Genomic DNA, 23,371 nt, shown 5'->3' on the forward strand with positions numbered 1-23,371 from the left:
CGCCCGTCTCTCAAAGTCAATGGGTATCTCCAAGGAGAATACTCCAGAGTTGTCATCTGCCAACACTCCCGCGCCCACTGCCACGCACACGGCTGCGCCTACCCCTGCGCCAGCCATGCCCAAGGTGCTGACAAAGGTCGACGAGTTCAATCCAGGTGAGGCTAGTGACATGGACAGCTTCTTTGACGACGACAAGCCCAAACAATCAATCATCAAGAACATATTTAGTGGCGGCGCCAAGCCGCAATCAGTCCGCTTCACAGTACAAGTTTGGAGACGACGACGACGACGATGATAAATTCAATCCATTCGTCACCAAGAACGAAGGTGCCGACAGTGATGACGACGACGATGATTATCAACCTGTCCAGGCCAAGGCCAAACCAGCAGCTGTCGCCACCCCTGTAAAGAAGCCCGAGCCAGTGGTAAACAAACCACAGCCACAACCTGTTGCTGCCAGTCCTGTCGCGGCCAAAGTCACGCCAGCAAAGGATGTACAACCCGCCAAGACAGCCACAACCCCATCAACTACTCCAAGCAAGCAGGCAGTTGTATCCACATCACCAAAGCCAAGTACAAGTGCACAGAAGCCAGCACAACAGGTAAAGTCACCTGTTGCCAAGCCAACAGTGGTCAAGTTCAACGACGACGATGATGATGGAGTGAACACTCTGGTGGCAAAGGACGAAGGAGATGACAGCAGTGACGAGGACAAACAAGTGTTCTCAGTACCAGTCACCAAACAGAAGCAGACATCATCATCAAAGGCAGCACCTGCCGCTGCATCCAAGTCATCAACAACAAAGCCAACACCAGCTGCACCCACCTCGGCAGCTGACTATCTGCCGCCTGAAGAGGACATGGATGACTTCTTCGATGACTAATTAAAGGTATTGCCATTATATGTTGTAATAATAATAATAACTTGTCGAGTCACCAGTTGCGGCTGACTGGATGTGTGGGGTTTGTTGGCGGGATTGCGGATAATGGAAACAAGTTGGCAACACAAAATGGGGATCATTGTCGAGTCACCACTTTATAATTGAATGATTGAACATGTAATAGATATATAGGATACTTACTACTTATATTCAATCATGTTAACATTAATGGCCACTCTCTTCAACCAACAACTACAACAACAATAACAATGTTACCAAAGAATACAATACTCATTGCTAGTCTACTTGTTGTCATACTGTATTCATACACGTATAAACAACAAGATATGGCAAGGCGTGATGCAGTCCTAGTGAATAATCATATGTTATACAAGAAGCCTATCAATAGACAACAACAACATTATGAACAAGAACAAGAACATCATCAGATAACATTTGTTGTAGACGATAAGGTTGAACCAACATCATACAGTGGTATCAGAACAAGAAAGTTCGACTACTCAAAGTTGGTTGGCAACACTGATCCAAACAGGTACATTCAGCGTGAGCAGAAGGAGCCCGTGGTCATCAGATCGAGTATCAAGCAGAATGATATGGTTTGGCTGGGCCACAACTCATTCGTAAAGTCAGCTGTGATGGCATATAGTAATCATTTGCATTTGGTAATCAGACCGGATGATGTGTGGCTGGCATTGATCACCCAGTTCTCATACTATGTCAATGGCAATGCAGAGTTGTTGCGCGACAAGTTTGTGACATTCGATGGAAAGCGAGAGTTGAGGGTCTCAGCTGGCGGCTCATTGTTCAGCGCACCGTATGAAGAGCTCACTCTTATGATGTCCGATAAGATCGCAGAGAATATCAAGGACGCCTCAATCCGAGACTGGGTGCTGCCTGGTTTCACGACAACTACCGCAACCGACAAGATTGTCGGCACGATCGCCTTGATGTCCACTACCAAGGCGTACTTTGACTTTGTGTTTGAGCTCGAATGCGGACTGCCCAAAGTGACGCTGCTTGGTTCGGTGGACGACTGGAAACTGATCAGACAGCGCTTGGAAGGATTTCTCACATTCGACACCAAGGATGGCCACATGAAGCGATGGGTAGACATGTTGCTGCCAGTGCTTGATCACATGGTGCGCTCAGCCGAGGGCAATCCGGACGTCGCCTGGTGGAACCGTATCGCTCACAAGCGTGAAGGTGGCTCGGGACCGACATGGCTGTCGGGCTGGATCACAACATTCATGGCATTCGACGAGGATGGAAAGTGGCAGGCAGATGTACCCAAGGTCACGGTGCCATTTGGTGAAGAGCCTGGCGAGTTCGATTCGCCATGGCCTATCATCGACTCTCAACATATACCTCGAGGCTTTGTATCATGTCCACTAAAGATTGATGATAATGGAACTGTATATGATACTGATATCTACTCTGGACACATCGTATCCAAGTTGATCAATAACCAAACAACCATTGTTCCACAACTAGACTGGTGTTTATTACTATCATCTAAATAAACGTCCATACATGTATTAAGTAATGAATGAGCGAGGATGAGGGCAAGGGCAAGGGCAAGGGCGAGGGCAAGGGCGAGGGTTGAGGGTTGGTGGTTGAGAGCAAGGGTGAGGGTTTGAAGTCATCATTCATTCATTCATTCAACATGTGTTTGAACATCAAACAAATAAATAAGTACATGTATAAGATGAGCTCAAAGACAACAGGTGTAGTAGTAGGAAGGATTATAGGAGTATGTGGATTGAATGCATCGGGCAAGTCAACAGTATGCTCATTCTTTAAAGATAAAGGATATCATGTGTTCTCTCTGTCAGATGTACTTCGACAAGAACTAAAGAATAGACATATAGAGGAGTCAAGAGAAGCTCTAATAAACATAGGCAATGAGTTAAGGAATAGTAAGTTGAGGGCATGCATGTGATGCATAAGTCAAGTCACGCCAACACTCACTCACTCACTCTCCAACAGAACATGGACCTGGTATCTTGGCAACGATGGCATTACAAACGGTTATTGGTGGTGGCGGTGGAGAGGGACGCAATAAGGATGTAAACTATGTGATCGATTCAATCAGACATCCTGAAGAGGTTAGACAACTTAGGATGCAGAAGGATTATCCATTCTGTTTGATTGGTGTAGACTGCTCACCAGAGACAAGATACGCAAGACTAAAGTCTCGTGCAAGACAGGGTGATAACACAATCAGTCTGGAACAATTCCTTCGAATCGATGGTCTAGAGACAAACAACCCAGATCCCAATGGACAACAGGTTGGCGCAGTACTCGCACTCTCAGACATACGCATTGACAACAATCAAGATTCATCCTACGAGCAGTTCCAACACGACGTTCAACAACATCTTGGCGGTCAAGTCGAGGCATTCTTTGACCAGAAGAGGTAGTCAACATATCAATCAATCAATCAATCGATCGAGATCATACACACATGGATATGCCCTTGATCATCATTAGTTTAATAACATTGATATCAATCAATCAAAGACTATAAATCCGCGCAGAGGGTATAGTCTGGTCTGGCCGAGTTTGCAGCAGGAGTATAGTTTGGCAAAGCGTAGGGTATGTCCTCCCCAAGCAAGACTGGGAATGCCTTGGAATAGGTGGTCTGGATACGATCGTAGAACGCTTGCCACTTGCAATCGAGGATCAAGGCCTCCTTGACAATGTGACCCGTTCCTCCAAGGATGGCCACAATAGATGCCTTGGTATCCCATGATGTCTTGGAACACACGGCCGTGCCGTCATTCAGCGCCGACTCGGTCGAGCCGTACGGGCCCTGCATGGCGGGTCCCTTCAACATGTTGTTGTACCACACCAGACCGACCGTGTGATTGGCCATCAGCACGGGGAAGCCTCCGTACGGTGTGTAGAAGTCGGTGTACTGGACGGGTCCCGTTGCGAGCGGGGGTATGCCCACGCTCGTAACATAGTTCTCGGACGTATTGTACGCTGCGCTGCCAAAGCCGGGCATCTTGTTGATGTGTGAGTACCAGGTGCGTGCCTTCTCGCAGTTGGCCAGAAGACGTCGCTGGATTGGAACGTCGTGGTACGGCAGCTGGAAGTACTTCCAGGCCTCGTGTGCCGAGTAGGTCCATCCCTTCTGCACTGTGATGGTGCCGGGCGGGATGGTCCAGTCCTTTGAATCAATGCGCAGGGTCCAGGCCTTTTCGCGTTGCTCCGGCGTCTCAAACTTGGCGAACAGGTCACCAAAGATGCCCATGCACTCGCCGTCCCATGGGCCGACCGACGGGTAATCGCTATCCGAGCGATAGTGGTTCTCGGCTACGGGCTTGTCATTCTGGCCGACAAAGGCCGACATGGCAAAGTAGTTCTTCGTCCTGTTGAAGAAGATGGTGAACGCGTTGTCGGCCATAAGATCAAAGTACTTGCGATAGCGGAGTCCCAATTGAGTGTGATCCTTGTACTGCTTCTTGCCCAGGACGTGAGCCACCGCATACAGGCCCCAGGCCATCTGGCCCTCGTCCAACGAGGGCACAGAAGCGTCGGCCTTGACCTCCTGGCGCAGTCCAGAGTCAACCACACCAATCCATGGAATGTATCCACCGTAGCCTGGCAGCTCCTTGTTGAACTTCTCCAATGTGGCGATCTTGCGATATAGTGTGCCCAACACATTGTCCAATCTACTATCGCCAGTGTTGATGTATGTCCTCTCCTCGGGTGTCAAGTCGATTGGATAATGGAAGTAGTCGAGTGGGTCGTAGCCCTCTGACGTCACACCATTGAGTGCCAGTGCCAGCATTGCCAACTGAATCGACTCCTTACTTCCAACCGTATACCACCTTGGTCTTGTAAAGTTACCAGTCACAGGATCAAGACTACTACCATCAATTGTCATTCCAGACTTGGCATTTATTCCTGCTCCATGTGAGTGATACTAAATATTATTTTTTTGATTGATTGATTGATTGATTGAGTGAGTGGGATAGTTCCATCGTATGATTTGAATGAACATACATTTCCTTCATAATGTAGAACTGATTTGACATAAGCTTGGCGAGCAACCTTACTATTTAATAATTGATCATCTGTATATTTGTGGGCAAAACGACATTGTCCTTTATAAATATTATTAGACCAATTATCTGCTGAAACATTATATATTCCAATTTGTATAATTAGACATAGTAATATAATTAAATATTTACTATTATCCATATTTAATAATAATAATTCTTTATAAATTTTAATATAAAATTGAATGGAATTGGTCCATTCATCATTGTATTTATACAATAATTTTTATTTCTTTGATCGATCATTCATTCATATCAGATAACGAATAATTGTATAATAGAATAAATTGATAATTGGTTAGAATGTGATGTGGGAAGATGTAGGTTGACTTGATGTTGACCACTCACACACACACACACAAACACAAACTCACACTCTTACCATCATCCCTACTAGTATCTGAACAGTTCAGTTACAAAGAGATTTACTCAATCATATCATCAAATGACAGTAATTATTTGTATGATCATTTTTTTAACTATTTGTCATCTCTCCTTTCAAAACAACTAATCTGGAATTGACAAAATAATTGCCCAAGTATACTTGTGAAGTAAAAATAATTTCCAAAGTAATTGTAAACTTCATATTAGTGATTATTACTCTGAGATATTCATAAATGCCGTAGACACAATATTGGACTTATCTCTACCTCCTCCTGTCATCTTCTCCCATCATAACAGTATAATTCGCGATGAGGATGTGCATGCATGGGGCCTACAACAAGTATCTTGCCAACCTCTTCCCATCTGCGCAGAATAATATACTATCTTCTTCTCTCTTCCGAAGACAAGAGAATGGCATCGATTGCTCTAGTTTGTCATCGTTGGTTCTACATGGTGTCCAGAGAGCTTATGATCAATATATTGACATAGATAGGTCGCTTTCATTGGTACATTCCATCATCTCCAGACGACAGCTGCTCATCAGGAATATTGGCAGGCTGTGTCTTGGTGATTTCCAGCCACAAGCGTGACTGGCTCCCCGCTCGCCAACGAATGTGTCTTGCGGACATTCTACGATTCGATTCATTCGGATGGTATTAAAGTTCGGCATCTCATCATTGTTGGTAACCGATGGCGCATCTCCTTGATTAATGTGGAGACTTTCCTCCATGTCGAGAAGGTGTCCGGGGTAAACAAGAGTTCACCGAGTTGGTCTCACTTCTCCCATCACTACGCTCAATCAGACTTCTTTACATGGATAACTTATGCACCAGCGATCCAGACGATGATAACTTACTTCAGATGATAAGTAGGTCGACCAGTAGGATCAACTCAATCACTGCCACTGTTGGTCTTTATGAATTGGAGCCGATTTATGCAGACGGTGAAGACTATTTCTTGGGACAATATGACCCACCTCCTCCAGGTCGTTATTCATCAGATCACATCGTAAAGGAAATCATTTCAAAATAGCATATCACAAAACTATCGCTTAACGTTCCGGTGTCCAATATCACACTAGTTAACTCATTACTGGCAACACAACGATTCACACATCTTGCCGTTCCACTTCATTGCCGCGACTCAAAGGAAATGGATTCCAGTCAAACAATCGATCTTCTCAAATACGTCTGCACGCCATCATGTCCCATTGTTTCATTATCGTTAATAGCACCTATGGTTGACTTTAACCAAAGAGGCCAACCATATATCGAGATACCAGGTATCAATCTCAGGATGTGGTACCGCCAACTGGACAGATTTCCTCGATTCCCTCCGACACACTCTGCCCTCAGATCACTGACTTTGGACAATCTTTTGGAGGCATATAGTGCCGAGTTGTTTATCTCGATGGGTCATAATCGTACAATTGAACATTTGGCATTTAGAAACTTCTCCATTGACAATGAAAAACTAGAGAGCCTCAGCGATTGTCTACTTGCAACAAACAAAACAGGTATAGGTCACCTGTCATTCACAAACAATCTTCTTAGCCCTGTTTAGCCAAGGTTTATCAATGCTCTGATTCTCAACACAACTATCACTCGCATTAACATTGTCGGAGACCTTTCTTCACAATTATCCTTTCTTAATGGGGGAACTAGCCCAATCAATTCATCAGAAATGATCGATTTCGGACCTATAATATTAAACAAAATAAATGTGTCTATATCACATTAATATGATGATGATAGTAACTAATACATTAATAAATTATTTGATCAATGTTCCATGGAAATGTCCTGTTTTGGAAACAAAGAATTCAAATAACAACTCAAAGGCCAAAAAACGAAAGTTTCGGTCTCATTCTTATTGTTTGGTTGTTTGTTTGTTAGATAACAAGTTAATAAGATATAATGGTTCCACCTCCACCTACACCTGCTGCCTACCAGCAACAACAACAACTATCACAGAGAAAGAAGAAGAAGGAGAAACGTCAACAACAGCAACAGCCACAACAATCACAATCACAACAACAACAACAACAATCACAACAACAACCAAAGACACATCAACCTCAACCTCAACAACAACAAAAGATACAAAGAAGACAACAACAACGACAACAACAACAAACAAAAGATAAAGAAGAAGTTACAATAATTGATCAAGCTACATTAGAGTTAAAGAGAAAAGAGATACAAGATCAAAAGGTTAGACTACCTGTATATACTGCAAGAGATGCATTACTAGATAATATTAGAAAGAATCAGACTGTTGTCGTGATATCAGAGACGGGCACGGGAAAGACGACACAGATACCTCAATACCTGAGGGAGGACGGCTGGACAAAGAAGGGCGTCATCGCCATCACCCAACCAAGGCGAGTGGCCGCCATCTCCATCTCAAAGCGTGTGTCTGACGAGATCGGATGCAAGCTGGGCGATGAAGTTGGCTACTGTGTGCGATTCGACGATCAGACCAATGAACAGACCAAGCTAAAGTACATGACAGATGGTATGCTGGTGCGTGAGGCGATGATCGACCCTTCGTTATCCAAATACAGCGTGATCATATTGGATGAGGCGCACGAGCGCACACTCAACACCGATGTACTCTTTGCGCTCATCAAGTCAATCCAAGCCAAGCGACCATCACTACGCATAGTCATCATGTCTGCCACACTCGACGCTGAGCTATTCTCCGCCTACTTTAACAAGTATGTTGTCGCGTCACAATGTCATGCATGGCCCGCAAGCGACTCACTTACTAACCCGATCGATCAATCAATCACTGGAACTATCCCAATCATTCAATCATTCAATCGATCAATCAAACAAAGAGCACCCATATTATACATTGAGGGAAGACAGTTCCCCGTGCGATTGTTCTATTCGAGCGAAGTGCAGAAGGATTACTTGGACGCCGCATTAGTCACTGTGTTGCAGATTCACTTGGAGTTACAGAATGGCACTGATAACAATGCAATGATAACAACATTGGATGGCAGCGATGACGATGACAATGGCGATATTTTGGTATTCTTGACAGGTCGCGAGGAGATTGACAACTTGGAGAAGCTGCTGCTGGAGCGCATTCCACGTCTGCCGCCAAACGCCAAGAAGCTGCTCGTGTGCCCTATCTACGCCGCCATGCCACAGGAGCAGCAGATGAAGGTATTTGAGCGCGCACCCAAGGGCACGCGCAAGGTCATCATTGCCACAAACATCGCAGAGACCTCACTCACAATCAATGGCATTCGATACGTGGTGGACACGGGCGTGGTCAAGTCGCGCCTCTACAACCCCAAGATTGGTGTCGACTCGCTCACCGTCATCCCCATCTCCAAGGCGTCGGCGCAGCAGCGTACGGGTCGTGCGGGTCGTGAGTTCCCGGGTCAGTGCTACCGCCTGTACACCGAGGAGACGTACGGCAAGCTGGACGAGTCGTCCATCCCCGAGATCAAGCGATCAAACATTGCAAACGTCATCCTGCAGCTCAAGACCATTGGCGTCGATGACATCCTCGGCTTTGACTTCCTCGAGCGACCCCCTTTGTCGGCCATCCAGAAGTCGCTCGAGCAGCTCTATTGTCTGGACGCGCTGGATCACAGTGGCGCGCTGACGACACTTGGACGCAAGATGTCGCAGTTCCCCCTGGAGCCAATATACAGCAAGACATTGATCAAGTCGGAAGAGTTTGAATGTGTGGAGGAGGTGCTGATTGTTATCAGCATGCTGTCGGTCGAGTCTATATTCTACACGCCACGCGACAAGAAGTCGGAAGTGGAGGCGATCAAGAAGATCTTCTTCTCAGCCGAAGGTGATCATCTAACACTTCTCAACGTATTCCGCGAGTTCCAACGAGTGAATGGCAATCAACAATGGTGTTACGATCACTTCATCAACATCAAGTCAATGGACAAAGTTGTGGTATGTATCACTGGCACTATTCCAATCACTCAATCACTCGATCACTGACCCTCCCCAACTAATCAAACAATCATATAGAATGTATTCAATCAATTGTTGGAGTATTGCCAGAACTCGAATATGAAGATTGAAAGCTGTGGCAATGAATTGGAACGTGTGAGGAGATGCTTCATCACTGGATTCTTCTTGAATGTGGCAGCACTGCAACCTGATAAGAAGTATCGCACGATGGTTGACAATAGGGAGATACACATCCATCCGACGTCATTCATGTTTGACATCAAGCCCGACTATATACTATACAACGAACTGACAGTCACGTCCAAAGCATTCGTACGCAATGTTATACCGATTGAACCTTCATGGCTACCCGAGTTATGTCCCAAGTATTATGGATCGCGGCCTTCCTCCACCTCCTCAGCTACCAACTCTGTCCAGGCCTCCAAATAACATTGCTCGCTCTCTGAACTTCGCCAACAAATCTGACTGATTATTTCGTTTCGTTTTTTCATCAAAGTCCATCACATCAAGCGATTGAGCGAGTCTATCATTCATTCATTCACCTTCATTCATACTTGTACATAATTATATATATATATATATATTCTGTTCTGGACTGGACCTGCTGTGTCTCTCTCGCTCTCTTTGGGATAGACAGACACAGCTTCCAACATTGAACAGTAAGTAACATCATACTCAATCATAGTAACTTGGAAGTTGGTTATAAGCAGCAACATTGTTTGTTAGACCTAGATGATGAAACTCTTTTATTTATTCTGACACTTCTAAAGAGAAGGACTAGGGTCCTATGACTCATAATTGTGTTCTGACGCACGTCTAACAAACATTGTTGTTGTTGTTTATAACCTCTTACATCCCTCGATGTCAACCAATACTAACATCCAAACTCAACTATCTCTCTCTTCATCACAGTTTATCAATGTTATCATCCATTCAATGTATTATTAATAATAAATAAACATCTTAAGTTAACTTGATCTATCCATTCATATATTCATTCTATTCTTTGTGTAATGTCAGTGTCCATTCGTCCACGTACTTGTGATCGTGATTGATTGGTTGAGTGGACCCCAGGCCCAAGTCAAAGTTTGAAGTTGTCTTGCCCACACACATTGAGATCATCTTTGAAGTTGTAAAGTAGAGATAGAGTAGATATATACATATATAATGATGTCGATGTTCAGTAACAGTAGCAGACGTATCATACAAAGAGGTTGTGCGAATGCCATCCAACAATCAAAGATGATGGCTAGGATGCCACGTCCTTCATTCATTGGCTCTTCCAACAACAATAATAACAACACATACAACAATGCTAGACATTATTCTTCAGGAGTAGATGAGTTGATTAAACAATTAAAGACAGAGAGAGAGGCTATAGTTGCAAGAGAGGCAGAGAAACAGGGAAAGAATGACCCCGAGGAGCTGGTGCCATTCAACCCTTCGCACTTTATCACTTATGAAGACATTGGTGTCAATCTCACTATTGGTGAGCCAAAGCCATTGGAGCGAATCAGTGAGCAGGTGCAACTGGCCCTACAGAACAAGGACTATCGCTACCTCAACCCATACACCTACCTCTTCCCACAACGTACCTTTGCCATGGACCTTGCCTACACGCCACTCAAATTGCGAAGCATGTGGAAGTCCATGATCCCATTCAAGAGAGACAAGTTAGAGAAGAGTATGTTATGTTTGATTGATTGATCGATCGATCATCACTCTGACACTGACATTCAATCAATCAATCGATCAAACTATCAGGATTGCTTGCCAACTTCCATCGCTTGATATCATCAATTGAGAACAATGACATTGAAGCACTGAATGATATGAGACTGGACGGCACACAAATGGCAATCGAGTCATTCCGCGACGTCTTCCACACGCTCCGTGCAGAGAAGATCAACTACACATTCACAATGCGCGATGTGCGTGTTGTGATCGATCACGTGGAGCCATCGCTTCCATTCTTCCTGGCCAATGCGCTGTACTTTATCGATGGTGAGTTCCGTCTGCCGGACCTCGACGACAAGCCCGTGCAAGTCAGCTTCTTCACGCCCATCGTCTGGCTGTCCAAGTTCCCCGAGCTGGCCGAAGACGACCTCCGACCACTGGAGCAGATCAACTTTGACACAGAGGTCGAGTGGAAGCCATCCAGAATCGACATGATCGGTGTGGTCAGGGAGATTGCCGATGCCAGAGTGGCTGTCATCATGCAGAAGCTCAAGGAAGTACAGAAGCGTGTCACTGAAGAGGCTCAAGAGCGCAATGAGCAAAGATTGGCACAAGAGAAGCTTGAGCAAGAGGAGAAGGTTTCTGCTCAGAAGCAATAAAATAATAATAATACACGACATATATATATAATAGATAGGATAGTTAATGGATGTGAGGGCAAGGGCAAGGGCAAGGGTAAGGGTAAGTGTGTGAGGGTATGTCTGCGAGGGTATGTGTGTGGGGGTAAGTTTGAGCAATTTATTGCATCACATCACTTCACTTCACTTCATTGTTAATTAAACACTTTACATGTACAATGTGTATATATATATATTTAATGATTCAAAGAGATATTTAAACCTTACCCTTAATGTCATATACGAGAAAGAATGAACAGAAGCAACAGCAATATCAACAAAACAATGATAATAACAACAACAACAATAACAACAATAATAGATATAGTGGAGAAGGAAGAGGAGGAGGTGATGATGGATCAACTGGGGAGCCAGCCGCAGGAACATCCGATTGGGTATTAGTACGCAACTCAATAGGCGGCACAAACCAACAACAACAACAGACACCTCAAACACCTCAACAACATCAACATTATACATCACCTCGCGGATCACAACATAATCATCCTTTGAATGATGGTGGCATTGGTATTGTCGACAGCGGTGGTAGTAGTAGTGGCAGAGTACAATCATCAAATCCAATCAATATACCTCAGGGTCGCGCGAGTAGTGGAGGTGGAGGATTTCGAAAGCATAGCTTCATTAGTAATTTGGAGGCATTGATTGGTGGCGCCCATCAACACTTGATGTCATCATCCACTTCACCATCATCACCATCACCCAAGGACTACCTATCACATTCATCCTCCACACTCATGGACTCACGTGGCACCAGCAGCAGCGCGAGCAGGACACACAACCCGTCGTCCACATTTGATACAGGCGTGTATCAGGTAGGCAGCTATGGAGACACGACCTCCTCATCGGCTCCACCCGCCTTCTCGACGTCGCCAACCTCAATAGGCATTGGCACCTCATCGTCCGTGCATGGCGGGCATGACAAGAAGTGCCACTACTGCGCCAAAGACAGCGAGCGACGCTATCATCAGTTTGAGCACGAGATCGTCGACTTTGCGCAGAGCATGGACAGGCTCAAGCAGTACAAGAGTCAGCAGAATGTCATCTCGATCACGCCGCCCATTCCCGTCGACCAGGACATCATCTCGTGCTACAATCAATCCGAGAACCTCTCGTCCATGTACTACAACATACTGACGCAACTCGATCTGGAGCGACACAACTACATGCTGCACCTCACAGAGATCCTCACCTTTCTGGACGAGCTCGAGCGCTTCTCATCCACCCTCGACATTGCCATCTTCACCAGACTTGGCGACAACATCCGCATGATGTACGACCATCTAACCTTGATCAAGAATGACCTGTTGGACACACAGAACAAGACAACAACGGCTCAGTTCAAGTATGTTTGATTGAATGACACTGGTTTGATTGATGGACGACTGATACTGACCATCCTATCACTCGCCAACTCATCAATAATAGGGGATACCTTTGTATATTCAATCACACACTAAACAACTTGGAGAAGTCAACACAACAGTTCACATTGAAGTTCCTCCATTCAGTGGCGCCACCTCTGGCTCCGCCAGAAGTACTCTTCACCGACTCTTTGAAGAAGTACGCCAAGATAGCCATCACCAGACAGAAGAACATCCCACTAGGATGTGAGTGGAGGATCACTCTAACCTTCACCAAGAGCTTCCTTGGTATGTGTCCATCCCCATCTCCATCACTCACTCATTCATTCATACTAATACCTTGATCATTCATTCAGAGTTCATCAAGTATTGCGACCCGATCAAAGGCATTACATTGTTGGTGACTCATTCATCATCACAGACACCTCAATACTTCCATGTAAAGAACAAACCCATTGTTATCAACGAGGAGAAGCAGTTCATTCACTCGGTATATCATTTCTGCTCCGAGCTACAATCACTGCTACAGAAGGAGGACAAGTTCTACCTCGTCTACATTGTAAATAATATCAAATATCTGCTATCCATGGTACCCAAACAGACCAGGGAATTGTCCAAGCTGGAAGTAGACCGACTCCAATCACTACTCAAACGTATGAATGTCATCATCATGATCACTCAATCACTCAACTTAACTCAACTTACTCAATCAATACCATCAGGAAACCCAAACACATACTTGAAGGAAGTGATACCATACTTTATCAAGAAGTTGTACTTGGATCCCATGTTCTTCCATCTTTGGAATCATCAGTGCATCCATTTGGTCAACACAAAGGACTCGACTGGCGACATCAATCAACTGCATAGCAAGAGGTACTCATTTATCCTCTCATTCGACGAGCAGGGCGTGTTGATATACTACACCAAGGCCAATGTGCGCGAGGTCCAAACAGAAACCTTCACCAACACATCACAACTACTACATTTTGTCGAGAGCCACAACTTCATCTCGGTGATTCTGTCGAATCGCGAGGTGCTACCCATCAGCTACTTCAACTCAATCGTGCCTGCACCCTCACCCTCGTCACAGTCGCCTACCAACTCGCTCACCACCTCCTCCACCACCACTGTCGTCTCGCCATCCGCCAATGCCATGCCACATCACATCACGCTGTGTGGCCCATGTATATCAACGCTCAAAGAGTACTTGGAGAGGATGAATCGAGAGATACTCAAGGATCACGCGACCTACTCCAAGTTTATCGCCGACAACAAAATATCGACAAAGGAGTTGAGCAGTCTCAGTTCATCAGGCTCGCAACACTATCAACAGCAGCAGCAGCATCCACAGCACCATCCCCAGTCAGGGCACCACACTCCCATCTCCACAACCAAGATAACCAAGGAGTTCAACGACCTCCAATCATTGAGCAATGAAGACCTAGACAAGGAAATCGAACGAGTATGTATCCATGCATGTTTGGAAGTTGGATCAATCACTCACTCGATCAATCAATCAATCATTAGCTCGACAAGGAGAACATTGAATTGATGAAGGAGAACTTATCATTGGAGAGGACAAAGGATGATATTGTGGACATTCGTCTCAAGTTGGACGCCAAGCACAAGGAGATCAAGGCAGAGGAGAGAGCGCACTATGACAATGTCAACAACTTTTACAAGCAGTACTTTGACCTCGTCACGGACAAGCGTATACTGGACAACCAGAACCAGCTGTGCAAGACCGAGATGGACGGCCTGAACGACTTCAACATCGTCAAGGAGGCATTCCACATCACATTCGAGAAGGTGGACGAGCACACCATTGTAAAGATCAACGACATGCGACTGGGCACGCTGCCCAAGAACAAGGTGGAGTGGGACGAGATCAATGGCGCCATCGGGCAGATCGTCCTTCTTGTTCATACCATTGCCAAGCAGCTAAACTACGTCTTCCAACGACACAAGCTGATACCAATGGGCAACAAACCATTGATCCAATCAAAGAACGATAAGGAATCATTCCCATTGTATGGTGGAGATGATATTTACTTCCGATCATTCATTTGGAGCAGAGAGCACAAGTTTGACATTGGCCTGGAGGCCTTCCTGGGTTGCGTCAACGAGTTGTGCTCACTGTTCAAGAACACCGTGTTCCCATTCAAGATCGAGAAGGACAAGATTGGCGGCAGCAACGGATTCCAGACGATCCGAGTCACTGGCAACTCCGAAGTCAACTGGACCAAAGCACTCAAGTACATGGTGACCAACATCAAGTACATCATGGGCTCGACCAGTGTGTTCTCTGGCACAGGTTCTTCGCCATCCCCATCCAATAAAGCATGATTGATCGAACGAACGAATGAATGAATGTAGTTTATAAAGATGCCACTCACGGCGAAGATTTATTCGCTGCGGGCGACTATTGCACCAACAGATTGGATAGCGCGCGCAACACGGTCAGCTCCTGCTCGTACTCCTCTTGGAACTTGTCAAGACTTTTCAGTCTCGCGCTAACCTCATCCAGCAGCCTGAGCTTCTTGCACTCGACCAGATTGTCTTGGTTGCCCTTGACCAGCTCGAGCAGTGTGTCCTCGCACTTCTCACACAGAATGGCCTGGTGAGAGTCTGTGACTTTGGCGTTGTTGAAGCTGTGCACGAGGCCGACCAAAGCCTCCAGTACGCCGCACTCGTTTGCCTTGGCCTTCAGTGCCGGATGCAGATGTAGTATCTTTCTCAATATATGTGTTGCCTTGATCATTCCAGTGACACTGTTTGGAACAACATGCTTTGTTGATGTCTCCTTGACTGTTTCAGCGTTGTTGTTGGCAGTGCTGCTATCCAATGGGATGTAAATGTCGACCTCTGGTGTGAGGAATGATACACATAGCATCATCAATGATTCCATTCTCTCGGGATGGTCCTTGTCAATGAGTCCAGCGGCGCCCAGCGCACTCAGCAATGAGAGGAACTTCTCGCGACATAATGCGTTGGTCTCTCTGCTCAGCAGTCCCAATATAATGTCGCCAACGCCAAGCTGGTTCAAATACTTTTGAATCGACTCCTCATTCTGTGTGATGATTGAGAGACACAACGTTGCTCTGGCACGCGTGTCCCTGTCCTCGCCCTTGATCAAGTCCAACAAAATAGGCACGCCACCAATCTTGATGTAGTCGCCTGCATTGTCAATATCCTCGATAAAGAACTCCAATGCGTCCAGTGATGAGCAGCGCTGACCAGGTGTGGACTCGGGGTTCTTGAGTATGTCGTTGATCTTGGTCATCTTCTTGGCGTCGTCCTCCAAGTTGTCGAATGCAGCGCGCAACCATTCATAATCCTTTGGGTCACGGTCTGTCAACACTGTCTCTTTCAAATTCGGTGAGTCTGTATGTGTCAAACAGAACTTGAGCAATCCAGGTCCAATATCCCTCGGTACATCATAAGATGATCTTGGAACAATCTTATTCTGTGTCGTTGTCGTTGTCGTTGTCGCTGGAGAAGATGCGTCAGTTGTTGACTTCTTTTGAGTTGCTGGTGGTCCTAACATCATTGTTTATATTATATTATTATTATTATTATCTATACTTAATATGATATTATACTATTAACTAATTACAACTATATATACATGTAATAATCTTTGAATGTAAGTGTTAAGATGTTTGAACTTGAAGAGAGAATTAAGAGAGAGGACGAGTGTTGTTCGTTGGAAGTTCAAAGGGAAACACTGTGGATATCAATGAAATTTCGCGTGCAGTTGCACGAGGAATTTCTTGCAGATTAGATTGAGAGAACATGTGGGGTAAAGAGTGTGTGCGAGTCAGGCAGACCTCGAAAATAAAATGAATGACTCGTGTTGACGAACAACACCAACTTCAAAGCCCAAGGGAGAGTATCAGTATGCATCGCATTTAACAACATCACTCATTCACTCATAATATATATCTATCTATCAAACAAAGATAAATACATATATTCATAATACACACACATACACATATATATTTTAATTAGATATATTATAACTTTAATCACCAACCACAGGAATATAATAAGATGTTTGTCGTCGGATTCGATTTCGGTGTTAAGAACTGCACAATTGCCGTTGCACAAAAGGGAGGCATCGATGTTATTGCCAACGAGGTTTCCAATCGTCTTACACCATCACTCGTCTCATTCGGTGAGAAGGAGAGATATCTTGGTGAGCCAGCTCAAACAAACGTAAGTCCAATCACCTCGCACATTCAATCACATCATGTGATCGATCATTCAAACTAACATCCATCCAATCATTCCATATCATTCCAATCAATCATAGTATTTGAGAAACATTAGAAACACAATTACAAACATAAAGAGATATATTGGAGTCAACTTCAAGGATGTGCAGCAGGAGCTGAAGCAGGAGTGCTTCTCATACCAGGAGCTTCCAAATGGACAAATTGGATTCAATGTGTCGCTGTGCGGAGAGCAGCGCGAGCTGACTGCCACCGCCGTCGTCGGTATGCTGCTTGGCAAGCTCAAGCGCACCACAGAGGCCTACGCCAAGGCCCCCCTTAGAGAGGTGGTCATCTCAGTGCCAGGCTACTGGACCGAGTACCAGCGCCGCGCCCTCCTCAACGCCGGCCAGATCGCCGGTCTGAACATCACTCGTCTCATGAACGAGACCACCGCCACCGCGCTCTCCTACGGCATCTACAAGGAGTTGCCAGAGGACAACCCCCTCAAGGTGCTGTTCATCGATGTTGGAGACGCCTCGACCTCGGTCGCCGCCGTCGCCTACAAGAAGGGTCAGCTGAACGTCATGGCCACAGCATTTGAGAAGGATGTTGGTGGACGCAACTTTGACCAGACTCTGCTCAAGCACTTTGCTGCCGAGTTCAAACAGAACTACAAGATCGACATTTACGAGAACAAGAAGGCCATGATCCGTACTCTACAGGCCTGCGAGAGGATGAAGAAGATGCTTTCGGCGAACTTTGAGGTGCCCATCTCGATCGACTCGCTCATGGAGGATAAGGACGTCAAGGGCAAGCTGACCCGTGATCAATTCGAGGCTCTGGTCGCCTCCGACCTTGAGGCCATCTTGGCACCAGTCAGAAAGGTGCTCGAGATCACCGGCATGTCTGCCGACCAGTTCGCCACCGTCGAGATCACTGGAGGTGGCACGCGTTCCACCTCTGTCCAGAAGAAGCTGTCTGAGTTCCTTGGCCGCGAGCTCTCCAAGACCATCAACTCTGAGGAGTCTGTTTGCAGAGGCTGCTCGCTCCAGTGCGCCATGCTGTCGCCAGTGTTCAAGGTGCGTCCATTCGCCATTCACGAGATTGCCTCCTTCCCAATCCAGGTCTCATTCAAGTCTGCCTCAAGCGACCAGAACCTCGCCGTTTTCAACGCCACCTCCCCATTGCCCTCTGCCAAGCCAATCCGTTTCTCATTCCCCGTCACCAAGGCTGAGCCATTCCAGCTGGTCGTCAGCACCACCTACGGCACCCTCCAGACCATCACCGTCAACAACGTGCCAGCCTTCACCAACAAGTCCACCGTCAAGGCAAGAGTCTGGTTGGACGTCCACGGAATCTTCCATCTCGATGAGGTCAAGCTCGTTGAGACTTTGCCAGAGGAGGCCGAGACACCAAAGGAGGACGTCAAGATGACCGACGCCGCCCCAGCTGAGGGAGAGGAGAAGAAGGACGAGGCCAAGAAGGAGGAGCCAAAGAAGGTCAAGGTCAGAGAGACTGCCCTGGAGTACCAGGTCAACATCCCAATGAACAACCTCGCTGACTTGCAGAAGGAGATCGAGGAGGAGGGACGCATGCACGCCACCGACGTCCTCGCCACCGAGACCGCCGACAAGAAGAACGCAGTCGAGAGCTATATTTACGATATGAGAGCCAAGCTCAACGGAGAACTGAAGGAGTACGCCACCGCTGAGGAGTCGTCCCTGCTGACATCCATGCTGACAAACGCCGAGGACTGGCTGTACGCAGACGGCGAGGACGCCACCAAGTCAGTGTACGTCGCCAAGTTTGAGGAGTTGGACAACGTTGGAGGACCCATCATCAAGCGTCGCGGTGAACGTGAGGCCTACCCAGAGGTGGTCAGGCGTCTGCGTGACGCCGCCAGCTTCTACAAGAACGAAGCCTTCACCCCAGTCGAGAAGTACGAGCACATCGCCAAGGAGGACAAGGAGAGGATCATCAACGAGGCCGACCAGTTGGTGGCCTGGGTCGACCAGCTGGTCACCAAGCAAGGGTCCTTGCCAAAGACTGCCGCATGCATTGTCAACGTCACCGATGTCAACACCAAGATCAAGCAGTTTGAGTACATGGCCAAGACCATCCTGAACAAGCCAAAGCCCGCCCCACCCAAGGTTGAGACACCAAAGGCTGAGCCAGCCCAACCACAGACTCCACCACCCCAGACTGAGACTCCACCACCCGCCACCGAGGAGTCTGCCGAACCAGCACCAGCCGCTGCCAAGGATGCCAACATGGATCTCGACTAAAATAACAATACTTCAAATATAAAATTACACAAAATGGAACAAATAAAATGTTCATTATCTTTATTAATTATTATTATTATTATTTAATTTATTAATTTAAAATTACGATGGATAATATTGAATGTTCTGTTGAATATTCAATTGACGGACGGGATGGATTGTATTGGGTTGATTTCTTTCAATCAATCAAGTGATTGGAAATTAGATGGATGCTGCAAATATAACAGATGTAACTGAAGTAAATATTAACATTTATTCTTATAACATTGTTGTTGCATATATAGTTACAAGGATATTCCCACCAATCAAAGTGAGTGACGTGACCTTGTTGTTGATGTTGTTATTTATCGTATTTTGGATTGTGACGTGACCCTATCAATTGATCAATGTTAACAATTACGAGAGTGTGCTCGTAAACGGTGGAAAACTTATAAAGCTAAGAGATAATATCTATTTGAAATCTAAACGGGGGTACCCTTTGACTTTCAATCTTATCAAACTTATCAAAGTTATCTTTTACCAAAGATTGGGGAGGTGATCAATATAAATACAACGAATCTTGTATCAATTATTCCATCCAAACAACAATAATAATAACTATTATCACAATTATAATCAATATAATAATAATAATGAACAAAAATATTAGAATAATATTTGGATTGATGTCCATTGTATTGATGGCGGCGGCTGTCAATTCAACAAAGTTGAATGTGCTGTATTCTGGTTGGATGGACTTGATGAGTTACAATCAGATTGATATTCAGACTGGAAAGACTGTTGAGCAATACTGTGACGTTCCCAAGTACTTCCACATCCTCTCCATGCTCAACTGCAAGACCAGTGGAGGTTATGGTGGAGATTTCATCATCTTTGCCAAGGTCATGTGTAACACTGCTAACCTTGAGTACTGCTCCCAAGTCGTGACCTACAACTCTGGTGTATGTATCAATCATTTATTGAGTCATTCAATCCATCCATATTTCAAACATATTAACTAATCTATCAAACAATCAAATATATATAGTCTAACAATATCACTCCAGTGACTGGATACATCCCAGAGCCAAAGTATTGGAATAATAAGGCAATTGGTCAGGGACTTTATGGATATAACTCAATGACCCAGACTGTCTACTATCTTGCCCAGGACCAAGGTAGCAAGATGATAGGTGTTGTTGCTGCCTCAGGAAGCCCACCATCAAAGTATGTATAAACACCTTCTGGAACTATTCCAATACCTCAATATATTAATCAATCATTCTATCAATCAATCAATCAATCAAACATATAGGACATTCAATGTGTTCCCCACCCCAAAGGACTATGTGAATGTTGGATCATTCTATGATGCCTCTACCGAGTCATTCTACGTTGCAATGCTTGATGAAACTTCAAGACTCACCATCACCAAGTATGATGTGTTGAACTCCGGAGTCAATCAATCTGCTATGAGCTTGGGTGTGTCGGTCGATCCCTCGGACCAAGGCTTCTTCTCAATCTTTGTCTATGACAACATGTTGTACGCAGCCGTCGCATCAAAGAATACCGACTCTGAGCAGGACTTCCCACTGTGGATTGGATCAGTTGATTTGGAGACCAATGTAGTGACCCCAATCATCCAGCAATCGGGTGTCTCTGTCAACTTCTCACCATATGCCATGTATCCATTCGCCTTTGAGCCCGCCACTGGATTCCTCTCAGCATACGTCCAGCCCAAGAACGCTACTTACGATGATCCCAACATTCTCTACTTGGTCAACATGTCAAATGGTCAATTCACCAAGTCTCCCGTCACCTTCCAAAATCAGATCACAATTGATAATGGAGCTGATATCATCTTGTCACCATACTAGACTTGAGCGCAAGTGTTAGTGTGTGTGTGCATGTGTGTGTAGTAGAAGAACTCATTAATGGATGGATCAATGGATATCATTCATTAAATAATAATATTATTATTACTATTATTAATATTAATATTAATAGTATCACTTACCATGTTTGTGTTGTGTATTCTAAGTTCTTGATAATGTTGGTTGATGAATTAGTTGAATGATTGAGTCGATTGATTGAATGGTTTAGTTATGGTGATTGAAATTTCAGATGAATATTCTTTAGACTGGTAGGAAGTTTCTATTATATGATTAGAATAGTTAAAGGAGTATAACACTGGTAACGTGAAAGTTACTTGTTACATTCATAAAGGTTTAATCCCATCAAGTTAGGTGAGTGTCGACCTTGTTGGATCAACTTGGTTACCATCTTTGATTCAGAGCCAAAAAAAGACAAGTCGCAAACCAAAACGCAAAATTACACTCGATAGTGGGCTCGCAAAATAAGATCTTTTGTTCAGAGGTGGTTCCACAATAGGACTCCGACCGACAATCAGATGGTCAAATAGATCCATCACAACAACTACATCCACAACTACAAATAGTACTCATTATCTAATCAAGCAATCATATACATAATAATCAAATATTTTTATACCTAACTTATAAAAATGAATAACAAATATAGTAGAATATTTGGACTTGTGTCCTTAGTTTTGATGATGGTGGCTGCGACTAGATCAACATTTATTCCACCATCAAAGTTGAATGTAATCTATTCAAATTGGGTTGATATGATGAGTTATAATCAGATCGATCTACAGACTGGAAAGACTGTTGCCAAGTATTGTGATACACCAGAGTATTTCGACATCCTATCCATTCTTGACTGTACCACTGGTGGTAACTATGGAGGAGAGTTCACAATCTTTGCCAAGATAATGTGTGACAAGGCAAAAGTTGAATATTGTACTCAAGTGATGACCTATAACGCTGGAGTATGTATTCAATCAATCAGGAATCTAATTCATTCAATCAATCATACTAACTCAATCTATTGATCATAAAGCCAAACTCTTTGACCGCAGTGTCTGAATTCATTCATGAGCCAAATGATTGGTATTATGAGCCAATTGGTGAGGGACTTTATGGATACGATCCAGTGACCAAGACTGTCTATTATCTTGCCAAGGAAGAGGATTCCAATGTCCTCGGTGTTATTGCCGCCTCAGCAAGTGAAATGTAAGTTTATGATTATGGAGCTATTCACTCACTCTATCAATCAAACATACTAATCAATCAACCAAATCAATTAACAGGACATTCACTGCATTCTCAACACCATCAAAGTACATCAATGTTGGATCATTCTATGAGGTTTCAAGTCAGACCTTCTATGTTGCAGCTCTTGAGGAGAACTCTAGGATCGTGTTGACAGAGTATGATGTGTCGACAAAGTCTGTCAAGCAATCTCAAGTTACCCTGGGTGTTAAAGTCGACCCATCAGAGGAAGGATACTTCTCAATCTTTGTCTATGAGAACATGTTGTACGCCAACTTGGTGTCGAGGAGCACCGACACCACCAAGGACTTCCCATTGTGGATTGGATCAATTGATTTGGTCTCACTTGCTGTCACACCAATCATTCAAGAGTCTGGCGTTGCCGTCAACTACATACCATATGCCATGTATCCATTTGCCTTTGAGCCTGCCACTGGGTACCTCTCTGCCTATGTCGAGACCAAGAACCACACCTACAATCAACCCAAGTTGCTCTATATCGTCGACATGTCCACTGGTCAATTCACCAAGTCTGATGTCCTATTCAAACATGACGCACAGATCGTGAATGGCGGTGAAGTCATGTTGTCGCCCTTCTAGACATTAGCGCGTGTGGTGTGTGGCGGTCGGTTAATTCAACACAAAGAAGGTCGCAAACTTCCCAAACTTTGGTAAAAACACAAGATTGAGTTGGATACTTTTGCG

General features: G+C 45.0%; 11 protein-coding genes across 11 annotated transcripts; 9 read left to right on the forward strand and 2 right to left on the reverse strand.

The window, feature by feature from the left end:
- Window positions 1–217: 217 nt before the first annotated feature.
- SAMD00019534_089530 (hypothetical protein) lies at window positions 218–884 on the forward strand (the record flags this gene model as incomplete). Its single annotated transcript, XM_012895842.1, has 1 exon — window positions 218–884. A coding segment is annotated over one exon (667 nt), but the record flags the coding sequence as incomplete, so codon positions are not given.
- Window positions 885–1,264: 380 nt separating this feature from the next.
- Window positions 1,265–2,422, forward strand: SAMD00019534_089540 (hypothetical protein; the record flags this gene model as incomplete). The annotated part of the gene is made up of 1 exon (XM_012895843.1): window positions 1,265–2,422. One exon carries the CDS (start codon window positions 1,265–1,267, stop codon window positions 2,420–2,422), a length of 1,158 nt encoding a protein of 385 aa, XP_012751297.1.
- A 185-nt stretch (window positions 2,423–2,607) lies between these two features.
- SAMD00019534_089550 (hypothetical protein) lies at window positions 2,608–3,322 on the forward strand (the record flags this gene model as incomplete). Its single annotated transcript, XM_012895844.1, has 2 exons — window positions 2,608–2,818; window positions 2,889–3,322. 2 exons carry the CDS (start codon window positions 2,608–2,610, stop codon window positions 3,320–3,322), a joined length of 645 nt encoding a protein of 214 aa, XP_012751298.1.
- A 113-nt stretch (window positions 3,323–3,435) lies between these two features.
- SAMD00019534_089560 (hypothetical protein) lies at window positions 3,436–4,833 on the reverse strand (the record flags this gene model as incomplete). Its single annotated transcript, XM_012895845.1, has 1 exon — window positions 3,436–4,833. A coding segment is annotated over one exon (1,398 nt), but the record flags the coding sequence as incomplete, so codon positions are not given.
- Window positions 4,834–7,272: 2,439 nt separating this feature from the next.
- Window positions 7,273–9,738, forward strand: SAMD00019534_089570 (hypothetical protein; the record flags this gene model as incomplete). Its single annotated transcript, XM_012895846.1, has 3 exons — window positions 7,273–8,075; window positions 8,199–9,288; window positions 9,367–9,738. The coding sequence occupies 3 exons, from the start codon at window positions 7,273–7,275 to the stop codon at window positions 9,736–9,738; spliced, it is 2,265 nt and encodes a 754-aa protein (XP_012751300.1).
- Window positions 9,739–10,479: 741 nt separating this feature from the next.
- Window positions 10,480–11,645, forward strand: SAMD00019534_089580 (hypothetical protein; the record flags this gene model as incomplete). Its single annotated transcript, XM_012895847.1, has 2 exons — window positions 10,480–10,993; window positions 11,074–11,645. The coding sequence occupies 2 exons, from the start codon at window positions 10,480–10,482 to the stop codon at window positions 11,643–11,645; spliced, it is 1,086 nt and encodes a 361-aa protein (XP_012751301.1).
- Window positions 11,646–11,896: 251 nt separating this feature from the next.
- Window positions 11,897–15,394, forward strand: SAMD00019534_089590 (hypothetical protein; the record flags this gene model as incomplete). The annotated part of the gene is made up of 5 exons (XM_012895848.1): window positions 11,897–13,026; window positions 13,110–13,333; window positions 13,402–13,698; window positions 13,768–14,510; window positions 14,576–15,394. 5 exons carry the CDS (start codon window positions 11,897–11,899, stop codon window positions 15,392–15,394), a joined length of 3,213 nt encoding a protein of 1,070 aa, XP_012751302.1.
- A 79-nt stretch (window positions 15,395–15,473) lies between these two features.
- Window positions 15,474–16,598, reverse strand: SAMD00019534_089600 (hypothetical protein; the record flags this gene model as incomplete). Its single annotated transcript, XM_012895849.1, has 1 exon — window positions 15,474–16,598. A coding segment is annotated over one exon (1,125 nt), but the record flags the coding sequence as incomplete, so codon positions are not given.
- Window positions 16,599–17,104: 506 nt separating this feature from the next.
- SAMD00019534_089610 (hypothetical protein) lies at window positions 17,105–19,553 on the forward strand (the record flags this gene model as incomplete). The annotated part of the gene is made up of 2 exons (XM_012895850.1): window positions 17,105–17,269; window positions 17,367–19,553. The coding sequence occupies 2 exons, from the start codon at window positions 17,105–17,107 to the stop codon at window positions 19,551–19,553; spliced, it is 2,352 nt and encodes a 783-aa protein (XP_012751304.1).
- Window positions 19,554–20,218: 665 nt separating this feature from the next.
- On the forward strand, window positions 20,219–21,409 carry SAMD00019534_089620 (hypothetical protein; the record flags this gene model as incomplete). Its single annotated transcript, XM_012895851.1, has 3 exons — window positions 20,219–20,494; window positions 20,581–20,759; window positions 20,848–21,409. The coding sequence occupies 3 exons, from the start codon at window positions 20,219–20,221 to the stop codon at window positions 21,407–21,409; spliced, it is 1,017 nt and encodes a 338-aa protein (XP_012751305.1).
- Window positions 21,410–22,182: 773 nt separating this feature from the next.
- On the forward strand, window positions 22,183–23,266 carry SAMD00019534_089630 (hypothetical protein; the record flags this gene model as incomplete). Its single annotated transcript, XM_012895852.1, has 3 exons — window positions 22,183–22,383; window positions 22,455–22,627; window positions 22,705–23,266. The coding sequence occupies 3 exons, from the start codon at window positions 22,183–22,185 to the stop codon at window positions 23,264–23,266; spliced, it is 936 nt and encodes a 311-aa protein (XP_012751306.1).
- Between the last annotated feature and the right edge of the window lie 105 nt (window positions 23,267–23,371).

The sequence above is a fragment of the Acytostelium subglobosum genome, assembly GCF_000787575.1.
Source record: "Acytostelium subglobosum LB1 DNA, scaffold: scaffold20, whole genome shotgun sequence".
In the NCBI taxonomy this organism is placed as follows: Eukaryota; Evosea; class Eumycetozoa; order Acytosteliales; family Acytosteliaceae; genus Acytostelium; species Acytostelium subglobosum.